This window comes from Daphnia magna, linkage group LG1 (genome assembly GCF_020631705.1).
Source record: "Daphnia magna isolate NIES linkage group LG1, ASM2063170v1.1, whole genome shotgun sequence".
NCBI lineage: Eukaryota > Metazoa > Arthropoda > Branchiopoda > Diplostraca > Daphniidae > Daphnia > Daphnia magna.
The window spans coordinates 10,197,593-10,222,728 of NC_059182.1; the positions used below are offsets into that span (position 1 = coordinate 10,197,593).

Sequence of the window (25,136 nt, forward strand, 5' to 3'; positions counted from 1 at the left end):
TTCTCTACAATTTGTTGCATTTGTTTTTAAATAATTGCTTTTTAAATTACATAAAATAATTAATTTAGCGAAAACCCATGCGAGGGGCAATTGAAACACCCCTGTTTTTAGCACTAGCGATCGGCCCCGATTAGCCATAATCAGGATAACTGCCCCGCCCCGGAAAAGGGCAATCGGGGATGAATCAAGGTGCCACTTCGTCAGCCGGGGGGGGGGGGCGGGGCAAAAATCGAGGTTTACCAGCTTGCCCCGAAAATGACGCCTGAATTAAAACTACGAAATTGAGTCGGGTTTCTATCGTGGCAACCGGGCGAACTCCCCGATTTTCATCAATAATAATCGATTTCCACTCGACCGATTACATTTTTACGTCGATCGATTGATTGCAATTGGGGTTGCATCCCCGATTAGGCACCCCGATACAATACTTATTGAGACCGGGGTTCTAAAATTTTCACCCCGAGCCCCCATCGACCCGCCCTGAGCCCCAAATTTCGAAACCTGATAGGCAAAATGCGCCCCGATTAGGGTCAGGGCCGATCCTTATTTAGCACCCTTTGCGTGGATGCGTGCGAAATCGGGACTCCTTTTCTTAAAACCGGCAACACTGTTCGGGTAGCTCACTTATAGGGAAACCCATGTTGCTATGGCCCCGACGACATGTTTCAATTGCAACTTGGTCTCCGTGGCCTAGGCCAACGTTTTGGCTCTCCAAATGAGCCAAAGCATTGGCTTAGGGCATCCCTTTTTCAATGCTGATTTTACATGGGATCACGGGATTCTACCTTCTTTGGTTTTCTCATGTGGTTTTCCCAGCTAGTTTCGTCGTCAGATTTGACATTTGGATTCTTTACGGCCTTTTCTTTTCAAATTTTGTTAAAACTAAATTCGAAATAGAAAGGATAAAATCATGAAAGAGTGGGAAAGAAACTGTTTTTGTGTGGAGGAGTCATTTTATTGTATGTAAAAGATTTCTAAAAATTTGTGGAGGAAGCTTTATTCTACGAATGTACACATTTTTAGGGGTAATAAATGAAATTTAAAAAGTCATTTTTAAAGCAATGGTCAAAATTACAAATCTCTAGGAAATTCTGGATTGATTTCAGGATCTAAAGTTACGGTCAAAGATTCAACAGATTACGTTTATATACTTTTTTCTCGTAAACAACAGTTTTGCTTAACGACCTGCAACAAATTATCTTTAATTTTAATCTTTTGACAGTTTATCCCTGAAGATAAGTTGAACCCAAGTTCCATGAAGGAAACCATAGAGTCATCAAAAGATCAACACCAACTATTTTGGATAAAGGACTATATAGGGATGTTATGTCAGGTGGTAAGAACATTATAGTTTGTTTGCTATCTATGCTGCCATTCTAAGTAGTAAACTTTGAAAACTACCTTCTAAACTGGTTTTATATTTCAGGAAGGATTTCCACCTCAGTACTGTATGTAGCCGAGGAAAAGTAAGATTTACATTCAAAATGGAAGGTACTAACTACACATAAAATGGAAAAATGGAATGGATAAAACAATTTTATTCACAGTTGTATGAACGAAAGAGAAGAAGTACTTCCACAACAAATGCCAGGAGCATTTATGTGGGAATTGCGACTTTGAAAAGCATAGACAACTTTTCAGTCATCGTCGTTGTCATTTATTCCTTGACAACCACCTTGTCTTGTTACGGCCAACGAAATTCGTAAGCCTTGAAGGAGTCATTACAGTCATAGGTTATAATCACTATATTTTTATTGTGTCAAATATCTTCAATTTTTCGTTTTTATTTTCAGACATTCTGATTCCTCTTTACGTTCCAACAGCTTGCATCAACAATTCGTGTTCGGCTGTAGAGTGTTGGAGATTTCAAAATCAATCAACACGTTTCAGTTCACATCATTACAACTCCTAATTACGTAATACATCTGCTGGGCGCTTTCACGTCCTGTAAAACTGCAATGCAGAATTCAGATGGAAATCAAATTGTGCTCCGAGAATTAACCAAGTCTAGAATATTGAATAATAACGAAAATGAAAAACAGCGATTTTTTGTATAGTTTCATGTAAGAAAAATTTTAAACATTAATTGTAAAGCGATATCGTATCAAAAATGATAAAATTTTAGAGAAAAATGACCGCATTGACGAGGGCTTTCTAAATATATAAAATTTGTGTCGTTTTTTTTATAAGAGAAAAATGCTGTCTTGTACCATACTGGTTCTTGTGGACTTAACGCGTGAAGAAAAATGTAATTGACAAGATTTTCTGAGACGGTATTTTAAATTTTACCCTAAATCTTATATATTTAGAAAGCGTTCGTCAATGCGGTCATATTCTTGTAAAATCATGTATGATACGATTCCGCTTTACAATTAATGTTTAAAGTTTTTCTTCCACGAAACTATTAAAAAAAATCACCGTTTTTCTTTGATTTTGCTGGTCTAGCATGAGTTTATCTATTCATTTTTTAATATTTTGAAGTGTTTTCTATTCTCTATCCTTTACTATAATCTGAGTTACATATCGCTTTGAAATATCCGTGTAACAAATAAAAAGCGGTCATGACGGCGGAATCATTTCACAAAAAAATCAAAATTATTTTACGCGTTATGCCCGGCGGCTTTATCCCGATAACAAAAAATTATAATTCTGATAAACGTAAAACGATTATTCCGATGTATACCAAGAGTACACTGATTGTATAAGTTTGAGGAATGTATTTACTACATATGCATGGATAAATGGCCAGGTATACTTTGTTCAAAATTCGTCGTCTTCTTCATAATTATCTTCGTCGCTGTATTCATCGGTGTCTTCTTGAAGTGCTACTAACAGTTCTTCCTCTTTCTCGACCTTTTCTATAAAATCTTCCGGTTCAATTTCCAAGTCCTCACTGATATTTAGATTGAGAGCGTCCGTGAATTGATTCACTACTTTTTCCATGAGTTCACGGATTCGGGCAATTTCTGTAGTTGCCATTATTGAACGACTATAGTTGAGAAGCGTAACCGGCATAATTTCTGAAGATAAAATCGTTAATACCATTATAGGGTATACATAATAAATAGATTTACTTTCGTAGTTCCTGATGTCATTCTGAAGATCAAAACATAGCGAGGTGAGTGATCGAATAAATTCACCCATTTCCTTTTTAGCTTGGACGATAGCTTCCTCATAGCGAAGAGATAACATCCAGGTGTCGATAAGTTCGTAGTCTTCACCAAGAGATACTAAAAAAATGTTTTAAAGGGGTTACGAAATTTAAACAAAGTAGAATAGAAAACTTACATTTCGTGGTGTCATGCCAAGGAAAGAAACCGGTATTCAGATTTTCCTTGGACACCTTTATACCCTTTCCGCTTAGCAGTTCAACGATCGTATCTACTCTTTTCTTCTTTTTGGACATAATTTTTCTGTTGGCTGTTCGCGCCTTACATGTATCTAATGTCGGTAAGCGGATGCAATACGAGTTATATACTAAATTCTTTTTTGGCTTAAAGATTATTAAAAAATTTTACCAAAAAATGTAGCGTTGCGTGTGTGAAGAACTTTAATCATGTGGCATTCACCTTCAAGTTCCTTTTGTAGAATTTCTATGTCCCAGTCGACAGTAAAAGCTTACTGTTAACCAGTTTCACCTGTTTTTTAAATCGCTGAAGTATCAGAGGGAGATCTTCTTTATTTAATCCACGATGATCCAGCATGCTTTGTAGTTTTTTCCCGTATAGAAGTGTTTTGCACCTGGCCTTAATGATAAATCTAAGGTTACTTGATTTACTTTTAGAGAATAACAACCATATTTGTCTTACTCTGTTCAGCCATAAACAAAGAGAAGGAATCATTCTTTTCTGTTTATCGAGGTTGAAGTAAAGAATAGCGCTTGAAATGTCGTCTCTCCTACCTATACAACAAATATTGAACGACAGATTTTTCGAAATTGATAGCAGAACACAAGAAATCTACTAGCTCTGCTCTGATGTTTTGTCGTTGAAACTAGACGGGCCATGTAGGAAAAAACTTGCTCCTGTTCTTCACCCAACATATCCACCCCATCTTTCTCCCAGTGTCCATTGTACAGAACCTACGAAAAAAATTATTTATAAACTGAATTTCTTTGGTCAACAGAAGTAAAATGTGTACTCTACAAGCCCAGAAATGGCCTAAGCCATGGGAACGTGAAAGAAAAGGCACCATGTCCTGAGTAAGTTTCTTGTATTCCGGATTGGAATCAGCAAACAGATTTCCTACTTTAACGGCAAATGGCCAATATTTGCAAATGACGTCGTTGCAAAAAAATTTAGTTCCCTTCTCGTAAGCTTTCAAGTGTTGGAGATATGTATGTTTGTAGGTTTCGCCCTTGAATAAATTGGCGGAATAAACTACCGTACCATGAGTACAACTCATCATTTCAAGCCCAGTGATATTTATATTTCTTTTGCTGTACGAATCACCTCGGGCCGCCTTCCATGCTGAAGAGCCACATACGTCATCTCCTTTGTCCTGATGAGAAGAATATGATAAATTTTGATAACCATTGATATACTCATGTTTTATTCACCGCAGGAATCTTTTTTTCAATTTTTGAAATATGCTCCAACTGTGTCTTGTCATTTGCCATTATGGGATCTTTATACAGGGATTCTCCATGGCGACTAACAAAAGAAAAAAATTAACAGTAATTTGAAGGTTATAAAAATTTTTACGTACTCTTTTGCCGAAGCAAAGCGGTATAGTTTTCTGATGGCATCGGCTTGCATGCTGTGAGGATGACGGCCACAAAGTTTGCAATTCCCGTGATGTCTGAGAATTTCTTTGTCCTTAAGATAGGGGAAATATTAAAATTCCCTCCGAGTACGGTTGAATAGAGTGTAGTTGATAATATTAACCTTTTCGAGAAGAAAAAAAAAGTTTTGAGAAAGTCTGATATGTATATAAACTCAGCATGTGAGGCAAACCCTGTTGTTTTCCAAGGAGATTTCCTGTAGAGTTTCGATGAATTTCCGTTCAGAGGTCCCAGGGGTTTTGTGTCTGAGATGGTACCACATTCCAAGCAAATCTTCCTCGGTGAAATAAGAATTGTTTGATAATGAGCTGGGCCAATAGCCGGAACACAAATAATCTTCGTTGCTGGCAATCCGAGATGCTTTGCAGACACAACACACAAATTCGGTAGTGTTTAAATCAAATCGGCCTTCCTTGGTTACAACAGTGACTTTTGTAGGTCCACAACTAAGCAGCATTGAATTTAGAGCCGTACACGACTTGTTGATGCAAGCTGTTGGAACTTAAAGAGGAATTGGAATGTCTGAAAATATAAACGAAAAATTGTTTCATATTTGACACATTAAAATATAATGGTCATTACCTATGATTGTAATTACTCCTTCAAGGCTTACGAACTCAGTTGGCCTTAACACGACAAGCTGATTCTCAAGGGATAAGTAACTACGACGATGACAGAAAAGTTTTCTATGCTTTTCAAAGTCGCAATTCACATTTAAATGCTCCCTGCATTTTTTGCAACGAATAACATACGCCGCTGATGAACTGCAGTTATCACAAAACGTGCCTGAATAAAAAAATTTTTCTTTAATTCTTTAAAAAAGATGACGGCTTTGTTCTTGAAATTCCCTCTCTTTGGTCTCCATCCGTTTCTTCCAAATGGTCTCTGACTCTTGGTACTCTTCGCTATTTCTTGCGTAACCTGACTTTTTGATGAGATTAGATTGATGAATTTGAGCTTCAACTTCTTGTATGATCGCAAGAAGTTCTGAGTCATCACCTGAAAATCAAAACCAAATTTGGGAATTTCACACAAGTAGCGAGTACTTTTGAAATAGTTTCTTATACTTATGTCTTGTGAAGTATGAACTGAGACAAGGAAGATCCAGCTATAGGCTGTAAATCATCTATCGAGGTGGGCTGTTGGATAGCTTCAGCAGCCAAGTAACCTCCCAGATAACACAGTGCCGTCCCAGAGACGTCCCAAACACGTCATTTTGAGACGTCTGAGATGTACTTAGAACATACCAGATTTCCAAGTTTACATTCCTTGGACGTCTTTTACGTATGGGTAATGTCTGCTTTGCTGAGATCCCATACTCGTACCTATCTCGCCCCTGGATCTCGCCCCCTATTGGATAGACCTTGGACGTCATTCGGACGGAATTAGGATGTCAATGGAACAAGTGAGATGCGTAATAAACGTCCTGTATACGAATAGTCTCCTAATTCGTTCTCAATTTTTCCGCTGCATATATTGATAAATTTGCAGCAATCCCGCTATTTTCCATAAAATAAAGAGACTCTATCTATTCTTCAGGTACAATACGAAACTCAAAATAGTCAAATTAATCAATTATAATATGAAACTCAAAACAGTTTAACTTATCAGGTGCAAAATGAAACTCAAAATAGGTAATTTAATCAGTGCATTAACAATCGCCCTTTACGTAGAAAATGATGAATTAGTCAGCAATTAGTAGTCGCTATCATCTTGTCGGAGCTCGTCTTCCCCATCTATTTTTCCATCTTCATTGTTCCAAGTTCAAGTTCAAGTTTCAAGATGCAAGACTTTCACGAAACTCACATTTATTGATATTGTGTTCCTCACAGTCGAAAAATGTTTCATCTTCCTCCATTTCATAAAAGGTTTCAGTTTCTTCTTCACAGTCAACATAAGTTTCTTCATCGCTCTTGATTCATGTCACTGTCGACAACTTTTGCAATGAAATCCTCTTGAAATAGATACCTTGTCAAGGTAGGCAATTGCCTTGAACTAATAATTTGTTTCAGTATTACTAGAAACGATAGTAATAACCAATAATTATGCTAGCTATTGTCCAATCATAGCGTACTGTGGATGAAATTTAAATTGGAGGGTAAAAACAATGGCCGCCTGTCTGGCCGTTAGTGATTGGTTCATTGATTTTTACAAATTGAACGTGCAAAATTATTTTTTAGGACGTTTTCAATAGTGCCATCGTGTTCCTCGTGGTAAGAGGATCACGAAAACTGCAATATGGATTGGTTTTAGTGAGATTTATTAGGGGAACGATGTGAAACAATTTCAGTGTGTAGTACACGTAGTACGGCTTTGTCGACAAGGACTAGTTTTGCGCTGGGGCAATAAAACGAGAAATTTGATATCGTTAGAGGATTTTTTTTGTGGTTTGCATATTTTGCCTTTTACAGAAATCGTAAGCTCTTGATAGGAGCTATCGATTGCCGTAAAAATCATAGCGTTCCAATGTTTAGTTGGAAAATTATTAATTATATAATTTTGTCAAATTTAGGGGAGGGGGGGTGTGTTGAAATCTATTGACTCGCTCTTTCTCCAATATCTATGATCAAGGAAAGTTGTTTTATTACCAGTAGTGAAGACCTAAGTACACCCACCAGTCACTCAACAAGAAGAAAAAACAGGCCAGGACAGCAGACGAGAAGAGGATAAACAGTATTGCCAGGTAGGACTAAAGGGGATCAGGTTGCATAATATCCAACACCTCCCCTCAAACTGAGTCACCAGGTCCAAGACTCGGGCATAGGCAAACGGAAGGAATTGTGACCAAACAGTTTTAACTTGGGCAACAGCCAACAGCCCTAGTAATGGTTTTTCTTACAAAAATGCTTAAAATATGGTTATTCTGTATGCGTACTCCCCACTGTATGAATATATAATATGGATATTATATGTCTTGTTTCGACACTTTTACTGTAAAAATACCTTATTTTATAGGAAAAAAGTAGAAAGAACTAGTTACACTGTAAATATTGTATATGCTTATTGTTTCCAAATCAAATAGCCCTTTCATAAGTTATTGTGTTGCTTTTTTTCCCCTATTTTTATACCAAATTGTTTTAATATATATTGTACAAATTATAAGCTTATGTAATTTTCAAATAAAATGAATGTAATGCATTCTAGAAATTAATTGAATTAGTTGTCGCAAATAAAGTAGTAAACAGCAAAAACAAACATAAATTGGAAAAATTTTCTGTATTCTTTTTGTTTCCAAAACAAAATATGTAATAACCGAAACGAGATTAAAACTAAACTTTTCGAATTTAAACTGTCATAGACAGGTACCGGATTATTTGAGTGCAAAAACAGTTTCTGAATTCTCAGGTAAGACAACATTGCAAAATGTTTTCAGGAGATCACAAGACTAAAGGGCTTTTTGACAAGTTCTTGTTTCCCTTTCCAGATTATTCAAAGATTTCAATTAGAAAATTCTAATTAGAAAGTTCTAACGAAAAAATATAAAATAGAAAGTTCTAATTAGAAAGTTCTAATGGGAAAATAACCGTTCGCAGCAGATGCAATGTTCCATCGATTACCTGCTTTGCATAATCTGGAAAGGGAGACAAGAACTTTGTCAAAAAGCCTTATTTTAAAAATCACAGTATTAATGATACACATCAAGATATCATATCATTTTGGGGGAACAAAAGCATCCAGAGCTTTCAAGATGAATTGAATTCTTTTACCAATGTGACTTAGAAGGACGACTTCTCCTTTTCTGGTGTCTTTTTCTGGCTGCGGGGTATTTTTTTTTGGTTGAAGATCCACATTCAGCTCGTCTATGCTTTTCAGCAAGTTTGGATCTGGCTGTTTGGATAAGATCCTTTAATTTCTGCAGGCCAGGCAACTCCCTCGCTGAAAGCTTACAATAAAGGTCTAAAGAAGCTACAACAAATTAAAGAATTAGAAACATAAAACGTAAATAAAATACAAGTTATTTTACCACCAATAACGGAAATAAATTGAATCAGCTCCCCTATCCCGCGTCTTTCATCCCCGCTCCTATTTTTCAATTGAACATTGTCGCAAAGTTTCTTTGAAAAAAAAAACTGAATAGCTGCTTTCACGAACAGCGCTGGAGTCTTTTCGGATTTGTACTGGTAAGCTAAGAACGCAACAAACCTAATTTGAACGAGTTCCTTTGCAGATAACAACGTTTCAAAGGCAGTAAGTTGCTCTCATGAATCGAGTGGTAGCTTTCCTAAAAATGGATTAACTTGAACTGTGAAGAAATCAATGTGTTTCTTGAGGTGCCCGGCGGCGGATGACGGCAATGAATTGGTAAGAATTTTTTCAAGACAGTCAATGCGGAACAGTAATTTCTCCAATTTTTCATTGGTGGTTGACTGCAGTTGATGGAGAAAATCAATCATCACTACAATTGAAGATTACAAACTAATAACTTAAGAGAAAATTGGACTAAATTTTTTATGAGTACTTTCAAATTGATTATTTGCAAGATTTGTAGATTGTGCTCCGTAAGTGGTGTACGACAGTTGCGAACTGTGTTGGATGACTGTGGTGGAAATTTCATGCAGCTTATGGTTATCAGAATAAGGCATCTCTGGCAGCCGGTTATGATGCATTGTAATTGGTGTAGTTGTTTCAAAGCTGTTCAAAATTTCAGCAGAAGATGTTAAGTAGTTGAAACCACATTGATTTTTGGAATTTAAATCCCCAATCAAATAATCCTTGGAGTCGCATGCTGGTTCCGCATAACTCGCTTGAGATGACTGCTGATTCGAACCGCTAGCACCACATTCAGAATCATCAGAAATACCGGGGATAGTATTATTCAATTCCGTAACATTCAGCTGCAAATCGTCTTCAACAGGTTTTGGTCGCTTGGTTGTGTGTTCCACTTTCTGTATACCTACATCATCGAAGTACTTCGTAGGTAACTTTTCAGTTTTGGGCTTCAAGTTTTGAAGTAAAATTTCGCTATCAGTTTTAAAAACTTACTTCTTTTCTTGTCGGGATCAATAACTTCCCCTACATCAAATTCCACCCATGAATCAATGGGGTACTGATGCCATTTGAAAGTCTTGTTTGACCAATTCATTGGATCGCCAACAGATGAGGTTTTAGTGTAAGAAGAATCCTGGTACAGAAAATATCTGTAGTCTTCGTTGACCCAATATATTGGAATTTTACCGAAAATAATTTTTAATTCTCCAGGTTCAACTTCTTCTTCGGTTTCAATGATGTAGTACAATATTTCTTCTCCTCTCTTCAAATCATTTTCTTTATTTAAGTTGTTATATTTTCCCTTCCAATGCATTTGAATACCACCAAGCTGAAAAAAAAAATTAACGGAATCGGGTTAAATAAATCATAACCATTCCACAAAACTAATCAAAATTTACCACTAGGCTGGAGATGTTTTCAGCTAGTTCCATTCCAATGACTTTGTCTTAGCAGTAATCTTAACAGCCCAAGTGTTTCAATTGGAACTGCACTATATTATAGAAATGTTCAGAAAAAAAACAACACACATCCAGCAGCAGCAACCAGAAACACAATCAGTAACGAGAGAACAAGATCGACTTACGTCGCGTCGCGTCTAGAAATTCGGAAATTGACACTCAGTTCTGCCATTATTTCCAGTTTTTAATCATTCCCTAAACACCGTGGAGAGGTTTGCATTAACCCAAGTAACGGTCTAGCCTATTTTTACGTTATCATCCCTCGTACCCCCAAAAAATGGCATATTTTTTTTTTAAATTATCCTATCGTCATGCTTAGCAACGTTGGGAACAACATATGATCTTGAAAAGAAGAAGAATTATATATTGATAAAAAAATCATATAATAAGGGTACATCGGGTTTAAAACAAAAAGCCACAATATTCCCCCTAAAGGATTAATAAAATATCCGGTTTTTGAAAGAAAATTATTTTATTTTCAGGTTTATTCATTTCTTTACGATGAAGTGAAAAAAAGCTAAAAAAATAAGGACATATCAGCTAGAAAATAAAACCCTACTGGTGCTGTATGGAATATCCATAAAATATGCTGCATTTCTATGCAGTTACTTTCTGTGTCCAACAATCATTTTGATTTTTGGTAATTCCATACCACGTAACCTTAAAAAAGGCAAAAAATATTCACCCAGTGAAAAACAATAAAAATCAAATCCGAAATACGCATTTATCAACCGCAACATAGTAATTATTTGCTTCTTATAGTTGAAAACCCCGTACTTCAAAGGCAACACTCGTTTTTTGGTATTTCAATGCCTCGTACCCCAAAAAATATGCCGATTTTTTGGGGTACGAGGGATGATAACGTAAAAATAGGATAGACCGTTACTTGGGAGGTTCAAGAAATGAGTCCACACAAAGTCATCACATACATAATTGTTTCGGCAGTTGGGCCACATCGACTACTCCCAACCTCGCCCTGAGATATTGAAACGTTGGATGGGGAAGTGGCTTTGTGAAGATGTCCACGACTTGTTCTTTGGTGTTAACGTAGCGAGCATCGATAATTCCACTCTCCTGGGCTCGCTTCACAAACCTGAGTCTTATATCGATGTGCTTCATTTTTCGGTGCAGCTCATGGTTGTGAGCACAGCGGATGGCCCCTTGATTGTCGCAGTAGAGTGGAATCGGCTCTGGTCCTCTTCTTTGGATCTCTTTGAGAAATTATGGGATCCAAGTAGCCTCCTTAGCTGCTTCGCTCCCTGCAACAAATTCCGACTCTGTCGTGGAGAGGGAATTGCATTCTTGTTTGCGGCTAAACCAGGAAATTGACCCAACGCTGCAGAGAAACACGCATCCGGATGTGGAGGCCCTGTCATCCTGGTCTCCAGCATGATCGGCATCCGTGTAGCACATCACCATTTCTCCTTCCTTTTTAGAGTAGAGAATCCCAAAGGTTCGCGTACCTGCGATGTAGCGGAAAATGCGCTTGACTGCTTTCCAGTGCTGGATCCCGGAGTTTTGACTTAACTTTGCCACCTGGCCTACTGCATAGGAGATATCAGGCCTCGTTGTAATAGAGAGGTAGAGGAGGGCACCAACCGCCTCCTTGTAGGGGATCTTAGGCTGTTTCATTTTACACTTTTTTTGAATTTTGCGGGGGACGTTTAATATATCTTGCACCTAGGTAAAAAAAATACATTCCGTGAAAAAATTAAAAAAAAAAATAGTTTAAGCTCCGGCGCCGACGAAAAAACTGAAAAAACTGAACAAAATTTGCCTTTTTTTTTACAAAATCTTGGGTTCAATCAAATATTTTCAACCCAACGCTTTATATGTGATTGATTATCATGTAATGAATAGAAGTATCAAATTTCGCTAAAAAATAATCACATTAAAGACTTGCGCCATGAAAAATATGACATCTGGCACCTAAGCGCTATAGAACATATGAAAGTATTGTCAAAGCTGAGATTGTTTTTTTACGTCAGTTGGTTATCATGGCTTCTTCATTAAGAAACAAGGATTGCTTCATTGGTTACAGTCATCGTAAAAGTTTAGCTACTGCTTCAAAGTTGCCTACAAAAAGCGTTGTTTTGGCTCGCTTCAAGGGTATTCAGGACGAAAAAAAAGGTCAGCATATTGATATTTGTCGGGAAATCTTTGCAGAACTTAAAGTTGTTTGGGAAAAAGCTGGTATCCCAATTAAGGCGGATAATACCTGTGTGAATGACATTAAAAATGTACACCACAGTTGGAAAGCAATTTTAAAGATACCAGTAGAAAACAGAAAAAAAGATTTCGCCCGAGATAAAATTGTTTCCTTTAAAACGAGTCTCAACAAATTATTGGATTTGTCTTCAAAAGATGTCGAACAAAAGTTAAAAGCTTCTCACAACCCAAACGCTGCAGTTGATTTAAAATTTTTACTCGCATAAAGAGAAGTTCCACAACGGGGATTCATGGACAGAGTAGACGAAAAAGATATTGAAAGAGCTTCTAGAAAGCGAAAGAATTCTTCGACTCCAACCAATGTAGAGAGAGCCAATGAATCATCGTCTTTGAGTGAGGAATCTGAAATTGTAGAGTCCTCTTCATCAGGAGAAACATTTAGTGATCTATCTCGTACTCCACGACCTGATTCCGTTACTCTTGAACTTCCCGCAAAGTCACTGTTGAAAGCAACCGGTCAAGCAGCTGATGCTCGAAATCTAAGTGTTAGAGATCACGTCGCTATCGTCGCTTCAACTATTACAGCTGGAGGTGGAGATCTTCAACAAGTAACTCTATCTGTGGCAAGTGCGTCCCGCCAAAGAAGAGCAAACAGGCGTGAAATTTGTTCGCGGATAACTGAACAATTTGAAAAGCCTAAATTTGTCGTAGCACATTGGGATTCCAAATTAATCAAGTTCGTATAAAATTTTTATGTATAAAAATTGCGCAGATGTAGCCTAACAATGCTCGTATGTTTTACTTTTGATTCATGTATCTAAGTGGATTACTTGATGACAGAATTGCAATTTTGATTAGCGGATTCCCGCAACTTGAAAGTCCTAAACTGCTTGTAGTTCCAAAAATAACCAATTTAACTGGTAGACAGCAGCACGATGCTGTAGTTAGATTGCTGGAGAAATGGGGTGTGTTAAAAGAAGTTGTTGCTCTCGTGTTTGACACTACCAGTAGTAATACTGGGCGCTTCCAAGGAACTGCAATGTTCATTGAGAAAACTTTAGGTCATGCGGTGTTGTGGTTCGCTTGTCGCCATCATGTATTTGAAATTCATATACAACACGTCGCAGAATCAATATGCGGAAAACGTAACTACTGCACTGCCGTAAAATACAATCACTAATAATTATTTTCATGGCGCAAGTATTTAATGTGATTATTTTTTTGCGAAATTTGATACCCCTATTCATTACATGATAATCAATCACATATTAAGCGTCGGTTTGAAAATATTTGATTGAACCCGTGATTTTGTAAAAAAAAGGCAAATTTTGTTCCGTTTTTTTTAGTTTTTTCGTCGGCGCGGGTGCTAAAAATATTTTTTTTTTTTTTTTCACGGAATGTATTTTTTTACCTAGGCGCAAGATATATTAAACGTCCCCCGCAAAATTAAAAAAAAAGTGTAAAATGAAACAGCCTAAGGGGATCTGTTTTATTTCCTCCTTTTCTTTATCTTGTTGAGGTGACATATTCGACGAGGGTTGTAGGCCTGGCTCAGCTGGAGTTCCCACGGGGTTACATCCTTCCATTTTGAATTTCTTCAGCATGGCGTCGATGAAGTCGGGCTGTGAGATGCTAAGTTCCCCTTTCACTCTGTCTCGGTTGATTGTCATGCCTAAAAATCGGCCTGCTGGCAGGGTGCGGATCTCGAATTTCGTCTTGATATGATCGGCAAAGTCCTCTACTAATCTTCTGCTGGTGCCGCAGATGAAAACATCGTCGACGAAGAAGAGTACGGCAATCCACTCCTCCCCTTGAAGACGGTAGTATTTACACTGGTCCTCTTGAGAACGTGTTAGCCCATATTTAAGGATGGCTTCGTTTACTTCGGTGTTCCAGACTCGAGGGGCCTGTTTCAGCCCATAGATGCTTTTAATCAGCCTGCAGACTTCTTTCTCACGGCCTGGGACGGCGTAGCTTTCAGGTTGGCGCATGTAGATCACTTCTTTTAGTCGTCCGTACAGAAACGCCGTCTTCACATCTATTTGCAGTATTTCCAGGTTTCCTGCGGCAGCCATAGCCAGGTGCAGTCGGAATGTCGGCAGCTTAACCACTGGGGAAAATATATCTGGTCATAGTCGAGGCCAGGTAACTGCGAACATCCTAGGGCAATCGGGTGAGCTTTGTATCTCTCATCCACTCCTTCATAGCCCGGTTTGATGTCGAACACCCACTTGCACTTGATTGCAGTGCGGTCAGGAGGCAATGGGACAAGTTCCCATGTCCCATTTCTGATAAGGGATGAATATTCATCCTTGATTGCTGCTTCCCACTGGTGCGCATCTGGTGATGAAAGGGCTTGCTGGTAGGTAATATCTTGTTTGCCGTAGATTTTTGCTGGCAGACAGGTAGCGTCATCAGCTATTGCCGGGAATTTTCTTTGATATCCTCGAGATTCTCGATACTGCTCTATGCGCTTTGACCGACGGGGTTGAACAGCATTCGGGTCGGGCTCAAAGCCACAGAACGGACCGATATTCTCGCCTTGAACAGCCTCTCCTTGAGCTTGATTTACGGGTAGGCCCGGCTCCTCTTCTTGGAGAAGAGGTGGTCCATCTGGCGGTGCCACCTCACCTTGGTCCATTGGATCTGCTTCCATTCCAGTTTGCAATTGGTCCTCAGCTGTAAGGAGAATTGAGTAATAATCCTGCTCCTTAGTGGCTGTATGGTTTTCAATCGGCTCCATCGTAGACTGTTCCATATCTGGTAGCAAGATGTTGATCCTTCAACACATCCGACCATCATGGCCTCTGCCGCCTTTGGATCTAGCTTTTTTTCTCTTTTCTTTCGGGACGTGGACAAAGAATCGGCAGCCAAATACCTTCAGTTGGGATACGTCAGGTTTTTTCTTGAACCAGAGCTCGTAGGGAGTGACATAACTGCCTCTGGTTGATGCCCGGTTTTGTACGTACGCAGCACACTGCACAGCTTGTCCCCACAACTCCAGAGGAACCTTTCTCCCGTACATTTGACTCCGAGCTGACTCGACGATTGTTCTGTTGGACCTCTCCGCTACTCCATTCAGCTGGGGAGTGTATGGTGGAGTTACTCTGTGGGCAATTCCGGTTTTTGCCAACCAGTCTTTCAATGAAATTTCGCCATATTCTCCTCCTCCATCAGTTTTTAAGGTCTTTACCTTCTTGCCAGTTTCAGCCTCTACTTTCACATAGAAGTTCTTGAAGGCATTAGATACTTCAGATTTCTTCTTTAGAAGTTTTATCTCACACCAGCCCGAGAAATCATCCTTAAAGACAACGTAGTAGCGCTCCCCAATTGGTGTGGTGACTTGCATAGGACCGCACACGTCCGAATGAATCAACTCTCCAACACATCTGGTTTTGGTGCGTTTTGATGGAAAGGTGGTTCTACACATCTTGCCCTGTAGGCATCCGTGGCATTGAGCAGAGTGGAGTTGATCTTTAAAGAGCCCCAGCCCCTTCACACTTCCCATGGAGGCCATCTTGAGTAGGGATTGACTGTTTAGATGTCCAAAGCGTAGATGCCAAAGAGACAGGGGCTCAACTTCCACACCTTTGAGAACCCGTTCTGTCCTCCGGTAGCCCTCTGATGCTTTGATGTTCAGGTGATATAAGGCTTCCTTTCCTGATCGCCTTCCCTCCATGATGATTACGTTGTTGTGAGAGAAGGTTACAGTGTTGTTTGCAAAGTGAACTTCTACACCAGCATCAGTGGCTGACCCAATCGAGTAGAGATTGATGCCTAGGCCGGGGACAAGGAGCACTCCTCTCATGATTCTCTCAAGGGTAATTCCATTCACGGTGGCTTTCACAGACACGTCTCCTTGTCCTGCAACTGTGAGCTCTGATTCTCCAATTCTGGACACCATCCAGCGTTCTGGTCCAGCCGGAACAAAATTGACAAGAAGATCCTGGTTGCCTGTCATGTGTTGCGTTGCCCCTGAATCAGCAAACCACTCAGTGGGCTTGTCTATTCTCTCCGAGGTCGCAGCAGAATAGCTATATCCCCTATGTCTTCCGTGTTCTTCTCTCCTAGGATTTTTCCGACTACCATTGCCGTTGCCCTTGCGATGCTCCCGATCCTCTCGATAGCGATTGTTATTGCCGTAGTCACGGCCACCTCCACGGTCACGGCTGTCGCGATCATGCTCCTCACTCTTTTGGTTGTTGTCGCTCCGCCTCCATTCTCCATCTTCACCGTCCCACCTTCGTCTCTTTCTGCTACGGTCATCATCTTCTTCCTCCCTTTGTCTCTTTAATTTTCGTTTGTAGTCTCTACAGTTGGATCTTACATGACTTGTGTCATCACACTCCCAGCATGCCCGGACGGCTCTGCCCTTCTCTTTATTTTCATCTCGGGGTTCAAAGGACGTTGTAGGGTTCACTCTTTTGCTAAGCAGGGCATCCGATTCTTTCTCTTTCTCGCTCTCCTTGACTTCTTTTTCCATCTGGACAAGACGAGTAGTAAGGTTCCTCAGCGTCCTCTCAGCAGCGGCCGTGCTCTCCCATGCTGCTTTGAAGATCAGCTTCAAGATCGGTGGTAGCGACATGGTAGCCTTGGCAATGATTTGATCATCTAGGATGACGATCCCGTTGATTGTTCTCAAGCGAGAAACGACGTGTTCGATTTCGGTGATGAACTCCACAACTGTCTGCCCAGGTAGGAACTTGCACCCATAGAACTGGCTCCATAGTAGAGGGGCACTATCAGCGGCAGATTCCGAGTATGCTGTCTCCATTTTCGTCCACATTTCTCGACCTGAGGTACAGGACACCAGCAGTCGTGACTTTTCCTCCTTGATGGACGAATAGATGATTCTCATGGCCAGGGTGTTTCTTCTTTCCCACGCACTGATGGCCGCTGCATTTGCGTTTTCCTGTAGAGAAACAACGGGATTCTTGAGTATGGCTGTCTCATCACACTTCCAGTGTGGAATTAAGCCAGGTAGGACTATAGGGGATCAGGTTGCATAATATCCAACAGGGCGTACTAGACTGAACTTGTTACACATCGTTCCCCTAATAAATCGCACTAAAACCAACCCATATTGCAGTTTTCGTAGCAGACGACGAAAAATAAACGGAAACCCAGCACGAAAAAAAAACAAGCAAAAAAAACCAATGAAGGAGGTGCCCCGTACACCGTGCAGAAGCATAGGGAGAAAAAGGAGAGGTACAGTATCCTGCACAAAAATCCGTACAGCAATTTTAATTTTAACACCAACTTGTTGATGTTGGAATGAATATTTTCAAGATTTTCTTTAAGAACTAGTTTCAATAGTTTGATTATTTACGTAATTACTAGTTTACTACTTATAAATCATTAATCATCAAACTATTTAAACCACTTCGTTGTCTGTGATTGAAACTCTGGAACTTCGCGCCCAATTTAGGCTTTATCCCGTATTGAGGTATGAGTACAGCGGTTCACGATTCATAATAAATGGGAGAGAAATTTTGAGAAAAGGGTGTATAGAGTAGGGATCGGCCCCGATTAGCCATAATCGGGTTAACCGCCCCGCCCCAGGAAAAGGCAATCGGGGCTGAATCGGGGTGCCATTTCGTCAGCCAGGGCGGGGCGGGGAAAAAATCGAGGTTAACCCGCTTGCCCCGACGCCATTTGCAAAAATGGCGCCTGAATTTAAACTACGAATTTGTGTCGGGTTTTATCGGGGAAATTAGGGCGAGCTCCCCGATTTTCATCATAATAATCGATTTCGACTCAATCGATTATGTTTTTACGTCGGCAAAATGCACCCCGATTAGGGTCGGGGCCGATCCCTAGTATAGAGTAGTAAAACATCCTAGGTTGCATGTTCTCCACAAATACGAAAATCTCATTTGTGTCGAAGTTGGTCTGCTGCTGCTGCAGAGTCTTATGGAGAAACCCACTCCTTCACGTTAAAAAATAAGTTTTCATAACTATAGTTAAGATTTTCCCCCTTTTCTTCTACCCTTTTCCTTTTTCATTTCCTATTTTTTTTCTAGCCCCAGTTCTATCTGGTTTATTTTTATTTAACTATTGTTTGTGAATGGTTTGTAGCTCATCCCCTTGTAGCAGACGAATTTCTGATAGCAAATGAAATTCTTCGGCTAAAAGAGACGAGCAACTTACAAACAAAAATAAAATAAAAATAAAGTAGATAGAACTGGAGCTATAAAAAATATTGGGAAATGTAAAAATGAATAGGGTACCCACTTCTAGGAAGAAAAGGGGTAAATCTAAATTATAGTTATAAAAACTTAATTTTTAACGTGAAGAAGATGGTTTCTCCATAAGACGCTGCAGCCGCAGCAGACCAACTTGGACACAAATGAGATTTTCGCATTTGTGGAAAACGCGCAACGCAGGATGTTTAATGCTCTATACAAAGAAGTGCTACACGTAATTAAGAAATAAAATTTAAAAAATTAAATGCAATTTTTTTCTCACAAACCCCGGGTGTGTGAAGAATCTGATCAGTAGGGAAATCAAAAAATTCATTAAAAAACTTGTCAAAAATACACGACACGAACCTGGAGGTAGTTACGAGCATCGCCTTTTGGCCAGTATAGGCGATCGTAGTCTTTCCATTCTTGGTCTGTGCTGATTAATTCAATTAACTACAAGAACAAGAACAAAATTTTTCATTAACATGATAATAAAACTTATATTTTTTTAACAAACTACTTTTCTCTTTTTAACAACTCAATTGCCATATTGCTGTCAAACTAGCACACTTTTCATTTCAAAAATTTTATTTCCTTTTGTTTTATCTTTATTCGTGTGTTTATGTAACTATAACAAGTGTTAAAGCACGATATAATAGGAAAGGTACACTCTCGCGCTATCCCAGTCTCTTGGAAGAAACGGCGGGTGTTCAGTAAAGGGTCCCAAGATTCCCCGCCAGGTTCGCTAGTATAGGAGGCCCCTCGCCTCTCGGGGGTATAGCAAAAATTGGGGTTTATCGTTCGTTATCTATAAAATTACCAATCAATGTGTCCAGAAGTTGATTAAATTTAAGCTTAATTTAATTCCCTATCCTTAAATACCTAATTTATCTAGATTAGGCAATTATTTATATGTTAAATTTGTGATTGAAATTCACAATTTTTTGAAATTTGCGCCTTTCGCAACATTGCCTATTTCATTATATTAAACACGTTTGTCTTCTCTCTAGTGCAGCAACTTTTACACCTTTGTTCAAAATGGATATATTTAATAAATATTGACGATATTTCTAATGAATTCTGCACTAGAGAGAAGACAAACGTGTTTAATATAATGAAATAGGCAATGTTGCGAAAGGCGCAAATTTCAAAAAATTTTGAATTTCAATCACAAATTTAACATATAAATAATTGCCTATTCTAGATGAAATAGGTTTTTAAGGATAGGGAATTAAATAAAGCTTAAAGAAATCAATTTCTGGACACATTGATTGGTAATTTTATAGAAAACGAACGATAAACCCCAATTTTTACTATACCCCCGAGAGGCGAGGGGCCTCCTATACTAGCGAACCTGGCGGGGAATCTGGGTACCCTTTACTAAACACCCGCCGGTCTTGGGGATAGCCGAGAGTGTACCCCTTTCCTATTATAGCGTGGTTAAAGTATTTTGGGGGTATTTTTAAACGAGGCTATAATTGCGAGCGCCAGATGGTGTCGTCGTAACCCTTGTTTTTTTGTCTGATTGGCTGTTACTACTTATAGAGTAATAGAATACTGGTGTAGCCACGCTTATGGCGGGCCCTCCCATTGCCTTTTTGGCCTGAAAGTCTTTCTGTCCCATAACGAAAGCGCCACAGCGGCTGTGTTGTGAACTTGTTATGTATTACGTTTTCGCTATGTTTTCGCTCATTTTCGTCGTCTGTACTTCAGAAAGTAAACAAAAAGTGGCTTAATTAATTAGTGTGAAAAAATGTATGTATAAACATATGGGTTGTTATAACAATAACAACCCTTAAAACTCAATTCATAGGTGGCAGTTACGGTTATGGGACACTTAAATCGATATCTTGCCTCATTTTCTCACAATCGATACGCGAAATTGGCAACAACTTTTGGGAAAATATCCGAGAGGGGGAGTTAACATGGCCGTGGCTACACCAGTATTCTATTACTCTGCTACTTACTAGGGAACGCCTACCCGCCATAGGAGGTATTTGAGTTTACAGGCCTTAAGCATAAAGTAGGCTTTGGCTTGTGTTGGGATATTTTCCTAGCCAAGTAGTAAAACAAATGGCGGCTTCAGGACGTATTATTCGAGGAATTTCCTCGCTTTTTTCGCGTAAAGGTTGATAATTTAAATGATTCCTTTTGTGTTTTAGTACATCTTCTTGTTTTACCAGGAAAGTGCTGTTCTAGCTTCTTGCCTAGTAAATCACCAATCTTGTCTTCGAATGCAATTCTCCGGTATAACACTACGGAATCATCACGTATGTATTTTGTGAAAATTATAAATTCATAATAATGTGTCTATAAGAATAGTATCTTGTACTGCCATATATGAACATAATTTTTTTTTATTACTGCATGTTGGTCATTCATTTAATCTTTACTATCTTACTATCTGTACCTGGCACAAAAAATATATTTAATTTTTACAGCAACCATCAAGAAAGTTGATGCTGTTGCGACCTCCAGTCTTATGGACTTCGGATTATATGTAGCAGAGTGTATGCCAAAGTATGTGCAGAAAGTGCAGATTGTTACTGGAAATGAATTGGAGGTTTTAGTTGCACCTGATGGAATTGTGCCTGTTCTTCATTTTCTGAAAGATCATCATCAATGTCAGTTTGCTAGCTTGGCTGATATTGGAGCCATGGATGTTCCTTCTCGGGAGAATAGATTTGAGGTATATTGTTTTGTTGCAATTTCTGCTTTCTCTATGTTCTTGTGATTCTCTATATTCTAGATAATTTATAATCTCCTGTCTCTACGGTTTAATTCTCGGATACGTGTCAAAAGTTACACAGATGAACTCACACCAGTTGACTCTTGCTATGAAGTTTTCAAAGCTGCTGACTGGTATTATTTATATTTTCAATGCAAGGATGAAACAAACATGCTAATATGATTTTAAAGGTATGAAAGAGAAATATGGGACATGTATGGAGTTTTTTTTGCAAACCATCCTGATTTGCGACGAATTCTGACTGATTACGGATTCGAAGGGCATCCTTTCCGCAAGGATTTCCCTCTCACTGGATACGTTGAAGTATGGAATAGTAATTAGTTTGTTTTTACACATCCGGATATTCACTACGTGTTTCTTATAGGTGCGTTACGATGACGAAGTTAAGCGCGTCGTTGTTGAGCCTGTAGAATTGGCGCAAGAGTTCAGGAAATTCGATCTTTCAAGCCCATGGGAGACGTTTCCCAACCTTCGAACGCTTCCGGCTGGTACTGAGGAAGACCTGAAAGCTACCCAAACTGGTCCAGCAAAGCAATAATGAAAATGATTTATTGTGCTTCTTTTGACAAGAGTGGTTTTAGTTGGTGTACAAATAATAAATACAGTAACGCCCTGTAAGAGAAGCATTGCAATTCGTTCGATTAGTCGGGAGAAATCTTGAAGCCGCTGAGTAGAAGGTTGTCTATATTTTGACTCTAAAGGAAACAATACGTTGTACACATTATGGTTTTACTTTTTGATTCAATCATATTACCTTTTTAAAATCAACCATCATCGCTTTGAACGAAAAGAAATCGATGCATTCGCGCAGCATGTCGAATACTTCTCCATCAAGAACTGGCTGATGGCTGAACATAAATTTAGAATATTGAAGTTAACATGCACAAAGAAATTAATTACTTTAGTTCTATACAGAACTCTTTCATAGAAAAATTTGGAATCATTTGCTTCAATTTTTGCTCAAGATATTTTTCAGCCAACTGTGCCTAGGGAATCAGTAGATTTGTATTTTTAGTAACTAACACTGTGCTGATAGCTCAATCGACTACCCACATAATCCTGAAATATGCTGGTATAGATTAGCTTATTCTCTTCCTTATCATCAAACATTATGCAATGTTTGGTTATGAAGTTGTGCTGAATTTTCATGAATTCTTCACCTAAGGTAGAAAGTAAGACAAAATAAATGGACAAAGAAATCCAATAACAAAAAATTAAAGTGACAAACACAAAAATTTATTATAGCAGTTTTACATGTGATTCTTTATAAAACTTAAATGAGTTCTACTGGTCTATTACTTACTTATTATTATTTCCTCAATACAGCCAATGCACCGATCAAATTTCACAAATTTCGGATCTACTGATTCAATATCTTCGTGACTAGATGTATCCATTGAGATAAAGAACACAATCGACTAAACATTGACTTTGAATAAAAAAATTTAGAACAGATCTTTATGTCACTCCTGCAACATGGTCGCACACATCTAGATGATGGTGATGGCAAAGCTGCATCGCTAATTTTTCCTATTGGGCCGCGTATACTTATAATCTAGCTGACAGTTATCGTCTAGATGAGTTTACTAATAAGGCCACTATTATTGTGGTATCCCAGCAACAGTATCAGACGAAAGTCCACATATTATGAAAATGGCATCCAATAGTACAGCAATATAATAATATTGACCTGTCTGAGGCACCAAATTATGCTAAAGAGAAAGGAAATAAATAAAAAAATGGCAGTATCCTAATATTCCTTACTTTTAGTTAGACACTTATAATTAGCATAGAAAGATTCGTCTTAATTAGACGAATTTAACCATACAGTTTATGGGGGTGCAAATGATGTCTTGAGGTAGTAAATCCACTTTGAAAATATTCATTAACCGTAGCTTCCCCACGCGTCTGGCGGGGAAATACCCGCGTACCCCACGCCAATTTTCCCCTTTTTCCCCTGAGGCGTAGGGGAAATTTTACCCAAAAATTTAAAATTTTTCGGAGTCTAGGTGTGTACCTATCTGAATTTGAACACGGATCGTCCAAGTTGAACACTGCACGCACTACCGTAAAGCTACAAGTCAGTACAAAATGTTGAAAATTGTTGCCGTATAAACGCAACATATTATTTTCACGCTAAATTTTTGGATATAGACATTTTAGAATACTAACATGTAAACAGTGTTCTGTGACGTTGTGGTTATAGCTCCCGCCGTTGATATAACAACGTGTCATGCATCGTTCAATTCTCATAAATAAATAAGCATTTTATCGATAAAAATGTGAAAATGGTGTTTGATGGAACATCATCTTCATGTGACTGACCGTGAGGAAACTTGATGACCTTTACGTGAAGTGGAAGAAGAAATGGAAGAACTGCGGGGGTAGAGTGGTAGAATGGTGGGTGTTAGGTCGGAGATGAGGGAGGGAAAGAGAATGCAAAAATGGTATAACGCCAAAGGGCAATATTGGAATTGGTGTGAAAGTGTATTGATTACAATACATTCAATTTAGCGCGCAAAAAATAAGATTGGTAATGATATTACACATTAGTCTAAGATAAAACCGTCTGGTAGCTTTACGGTAGTGCGTGCAGTGTGCGACTCGGACTTTCCGTGTTCAAATTCAGATAGATCCATATCTAGACTTCGAGAAATTTTAAATATTTGTGTAAAATTTCCACTCAGGGGAAAAAGGGGAAAATTGGCGTGGGGTACGCGGGTATTTCCCCGCCAGACGCGTGGGGACTGGGGAAGCTATGGTTAATGAATATTTTCAAAGTGGATTTACTACCTCAAGACATCATTTGCACCCTATAAACTAAGTATGGTTAAATTTATCTAATTAAGACGAATCTTTCTATGCTAATTATAAGTTTCTATCGAAAAGTTAAGGATATTAGGATACTGCAGCCATTTTTGTTTATCGAAGGTTGTAGATCTAATTGTACCAAAGATATTACGACCAATATGCCAAAACCTGGTTCCATGGTTAAGCTTAAACGTACCGTAAAATGAATGATTTCTTACAAACTCAAGTAGCCGAACATAAGGCCCAAAGTGTATTTACGCGAATTCACCCACCATTATGCCAGCTTTTAAATTAATAGACGAGTTATTAGTTGCCTAAAAATAATTCCACTTATTGAAAAAGATAGCCAAGAAAATTCTCTATAAATTACCATAAAATGAGCAGCATTTATGTTAATCTAGTATAAAAATCAAAGAAAAAGACAAAAATTTTTCCGGTACAAGCAAAATACCATTTTTTTTTTCATTCAAAAACTTAACAAAAACCAATGAGTTTTAGTGTAAAAGAACCGCGTGGACTAGAACTCTAGAAATATATAAAAATTAAATTAATACATGAAAAAAAATCTCTTTGACTGAATTTGTTTTTGAAAGCAAATCGCCTATATCCAGTACAGAGTTAGCAGACAATTTCGTTGTAGAAAAACAAATATCAATTTTTCGGATTTTTCTGAATATTATTTTTTCGTTTTAATTTTTATACATTTCAAAAGTTCTAGTCAACGCGGTCATTTTGCACTAAAATTCATTTGTTTCTGTTAAGTTTTTGAATGTAAGAATAATTTTCAAAAAAGTTTTTTAAAACGTTTTTTAGGTGCCTTCTGGTAAAAATTTTGTTTTTCTCATATTTTTAGCTAAGATTTTAATAAATGATGCTCGTTTTCTGGTATTACACAGAGAATTTTAATAGCTATATTTTCAATAAGTGGAATTTTTTTGTGTAAGTAATTACCCGTATATTAATTTAAATGCTGGCATAATAGTAGGAAAATT

General features: G+C 38.4%; 5 protein-coding genes, 1 long non-coding RNA gene and 1 pseudogene across 13 annotated transcripts; 3 read left to right on the forward strand and 4 right to left on the reverse strand.

The window, feature by feature from the left end:
* Positions 1 to 655: 655 nt before the first annotated feature.
* On the forward strand, positions 656 to 1,825 carry LOC123469856. 3 transcript variants are annotated; one of them, XR_006643193.1, is made up of 3 exons: positions 656 to 1,336; positions 1,427 to 1,733; positions 1,794 to 1,825. It is a non-coding gene; the product is annotated as an uncharacterized LOC123469856 (long non-coding RNA). The 3 variants fall into 3 exon arrangements; XR_006643194.1 differs by having other exon boundaries at positions 656 to 1,333; XR_006643192.1 differs by having other exon boundaries at positions 656 to 1,733.
* Positions 1,826 to 2,702: 877 nt separating this feature from the next.
* On the reverse strand, positions 2,703 to 4,270 carry LOC116921982. 2 transcript variants are annotated; one of them, XM_045169036.1, is made up of 6 exons: positions 4,146 to 4,270; positions 3,810 to 4,081; positions 3,519 to 3,746; positions 3,289 to 3,441; positions 3,075 to 3,215; positions 2,703 to 3,020 (listed from the first exon to the last, which is right to left on the reverse strand). In XM_045169036.1, the coding sequence occupies exons 3-6, from the start codon at positions 3,556 to 3,558 to the stop codon at positions 2,761 to 2,763; spliced, it is 594 nt and encodes a 197-aa protein (XP_045024971.1). In that variant the 5' UTR covers positions 3,559 to 3,746; positions 3,810 to 4,081; positions 4,146 to 4,270; the 3' UTR covers positions 2,703 to 2,760. The 2 variants fall into 2 exon arrangements, with proteins under 2 accessions (XP_045024971.1, XP_045024968.1); XM_045169033.1 differs by having other exon boundaries at positions 3,075 to 3,230.
* Positions 4,271 to 8,012: 3,742 nt separating this feature from the next.
* LOC116920176 lies at positions 8,013 to 10,361 on the reverse strand. Of its 4 annotated transcripts, none has more exons than XR_006642568.1 (6): positions 10,171 to 10,361; positions 9,959 to 10,100; positions 9,767 to 9,848; positions 9,243 to 9,693; positions 8,748 to 9,179; positions 8,013 to 8,689 (listed from the first exon to the last, which is right to left on the reverse strand). XR_006642568.1 is itself a non-coding variant. In XM_045168150.1 (6 exons), the coding sequence occupies exons 1-4, from the start codon at positions 10,201 to 10,203 to the stop codon at positions 8,983 to 8,985; spliced, it is 999 nt and encodes a 332-aa protein (XP_045024085.1). In that variant the 5' UTR covers positions 10,204 to 10,361; the 3' UTR covers positions 8,013 to 8,689; positions 8,748 to 8,838; positions 8,927 to 8,982. The 4 variants fall into 4 exon arrangements, 2 of the variants coding, with proteins under 2 accessions (XP_045024085.1, XP_045024084.1); XM_045168150.1 differs by having other exon boundaries at positions 8,748 to 8,838; positions 8,927 to 9,179; positions 9,243 to 9,677; positions 9,767 to 10,100; XR_006642567.1 differs by having other exon boundaries at positions 8,017 to 8,689; positions 9,767 to 9,905.
* A 1,090-nt stretch (positions 10,362 to 11,451) lies between these two features.
* On the reverse strand, positions 11,452 to 11,862 carry LOC123471706 (secreted RxLR effector protein 161-like). Its single transcript, XM_045173310.1, has one exon. It carries the CDS (start codon positions 11,860 to 11,862, stop codon positions 11,452 to 11,454), a length of 411 nt encoding a protein of 136 aa, XP_045029245.1.
* Positions 11,863 to 12,227: 365 nt separating this feature from the next.
* On the forward strand, positions 12,228 to 13,579 carry LOC123471849 (annotated as a pseudogene).
* Positions 13,580 to 20,550: 6,971 nt separating this feature from the next.
* LOC116936681 (NADH dehydrogenase [ubiquinone] iron-sulfur protein 3, mitochondrial) lies at positions 20,551 to 21,956 on the forward strand. Of its 2 annotated transcripts, none has more exons than XM_032943894.2 (6): positions 20,551 to 20,706; positions 20,768 to 20,854; positions 21,026 to 21,273; positions 21,334 to 21,446; positions 21,504 to 21,636; positions 21,698 to 21,956. In XM_032943894.2, exons 1-6 carry the CDS (start codon positions 20,658 to 20,660, stop codon positions 21,869 to 21,871), a joined length of 804 nt encoding a protein of 267 aa, XP_032799785.2. In that variant the 5' UTR covers positions 20,551 to 20,657; the 3' UTR covers positions 21,872 to 21,956. The 2 variants fall into 2 exon arrangements, with proteins under 2 accessions (XP_032799785.2, XP_032799784.2); XM_032943893.2 differs by having other exon boundaries at positions 20,552 to 20,712.
* On the reverse strand, positions 21,867 to 22,942 carry LOC116936682 (ADP-ribosylation factor-like protein 2-binding protein). The gene is made up of 5 exons (XM_032943895.2): positions 22,637 to 22,942; positions 22,387 to 22,493; positions 22,234 to 22,319; positions 22,088 to 22,181; positions 21,867 to 22,028 (listed from the first exon to the last, which is right to left on the reverse strand). The coding sequence occupies exons 1-5, from the start codon at positions 22,728 to 22,730 to the stop codon at positions 21,975 to 21,977; spliced, it is 435 nt and encodes a 144-aa protein (XP_032799786.2). The 5' UTR covers positions 22,731 to 22,942; the 3' UTR covers positions 21,867 to 21,974.
* Positions 22,943 to 25,136: the final 2,194 nt, after the last annotated feature.

Bases quoted from the DNA above. Each gene is read 5' to 3' on its own strand.
- LOC116921982 (XM_045169033.1), bottom strand. From the start codon at position 3,558: ATGATTAAAGTTCTTCACACACGCAACGCTACATTTTTTG. The intron at 3,442-3,518 runs GTAAAATTTTTT...TACCGACATTAG, and splicing joins ACGCAACGCTACATTTTTTG to ATACATGTAAGGCGCGAACA. The intron at 3,231-3,288 runs GTAAGTTTTCTA...ACATTTTTTTAG, and splicing joins TTGGCATGACACCACGAAAT to TATCTCTTGGTGAAGACTAC.
- LOC116920176 (XM_045168150.1), bottom strand. From the start codon at position 10,203: ATGGAACTAGCTGAAAACATCTCCAGCCTAGTG. The intron at 9,678-9,766 runs GTAAGTTTTTAA...TCGATGATGTAG, and splicing joins TGATCCCGACAAGAAAAGAA to GTATACAGAAAGTGGAACAC. The intron at 9,180-9,242 runs GTACTCATAAAA...CTTCAATTGTAG, and splicing joins TGCAAATAATCAATTTGAAA to TGATGATTGATTTTCTCCAT.
- LOC123471706 (XM_045173310.1), bottom strand. From the start codon at position 11,862: ATGAAACAGCCTAAGATCCCCTACAAGGAGGCGGTTGGTGCCCTCCTC.
- LOC116936681 (XM_032943893.2), top strand. From the start codon at position 20,658: ATGGCGGCTTCAGGACGTATTATTCGAGGAATTTCCTCGCTTTTTTCG. The intron at 20,855-21,025 runs GTATGTATTTTG...TAATTTTTACAG, and splicing joins TAACACTACGGAATCATCAC to CAACCATCAAGAAAGTTGAT. The intron at 21,274-21,333 runs GTATATTGTTTT...TCTATATTCTAG, and splicing joins CTCGGGAGAATAGATTTGAG to ATAATTTATAATCTCCTGTC.
- LOC116936682 (XM_032943895.2), bottom strand. From the start codon at position 22,730: ATGGATACATCTAGTCACGAAGATATTGAATCAGTAGATCCGAAATTT. The intron at 22,494-22,636 runs GTAAGTAATAGA...TTTCTACCTTAG, and splicing joins TATTGAGGAAATAATAATAA to GTGAAGAATTCATGAAAATT. The intron at 22,029-22,087 runs GTAATATGATTG...TGTTTCCTTTAG, and splicing joins TGATGGTTGATTTTAAAAAG to AGTCAAAATATAGACAACCT.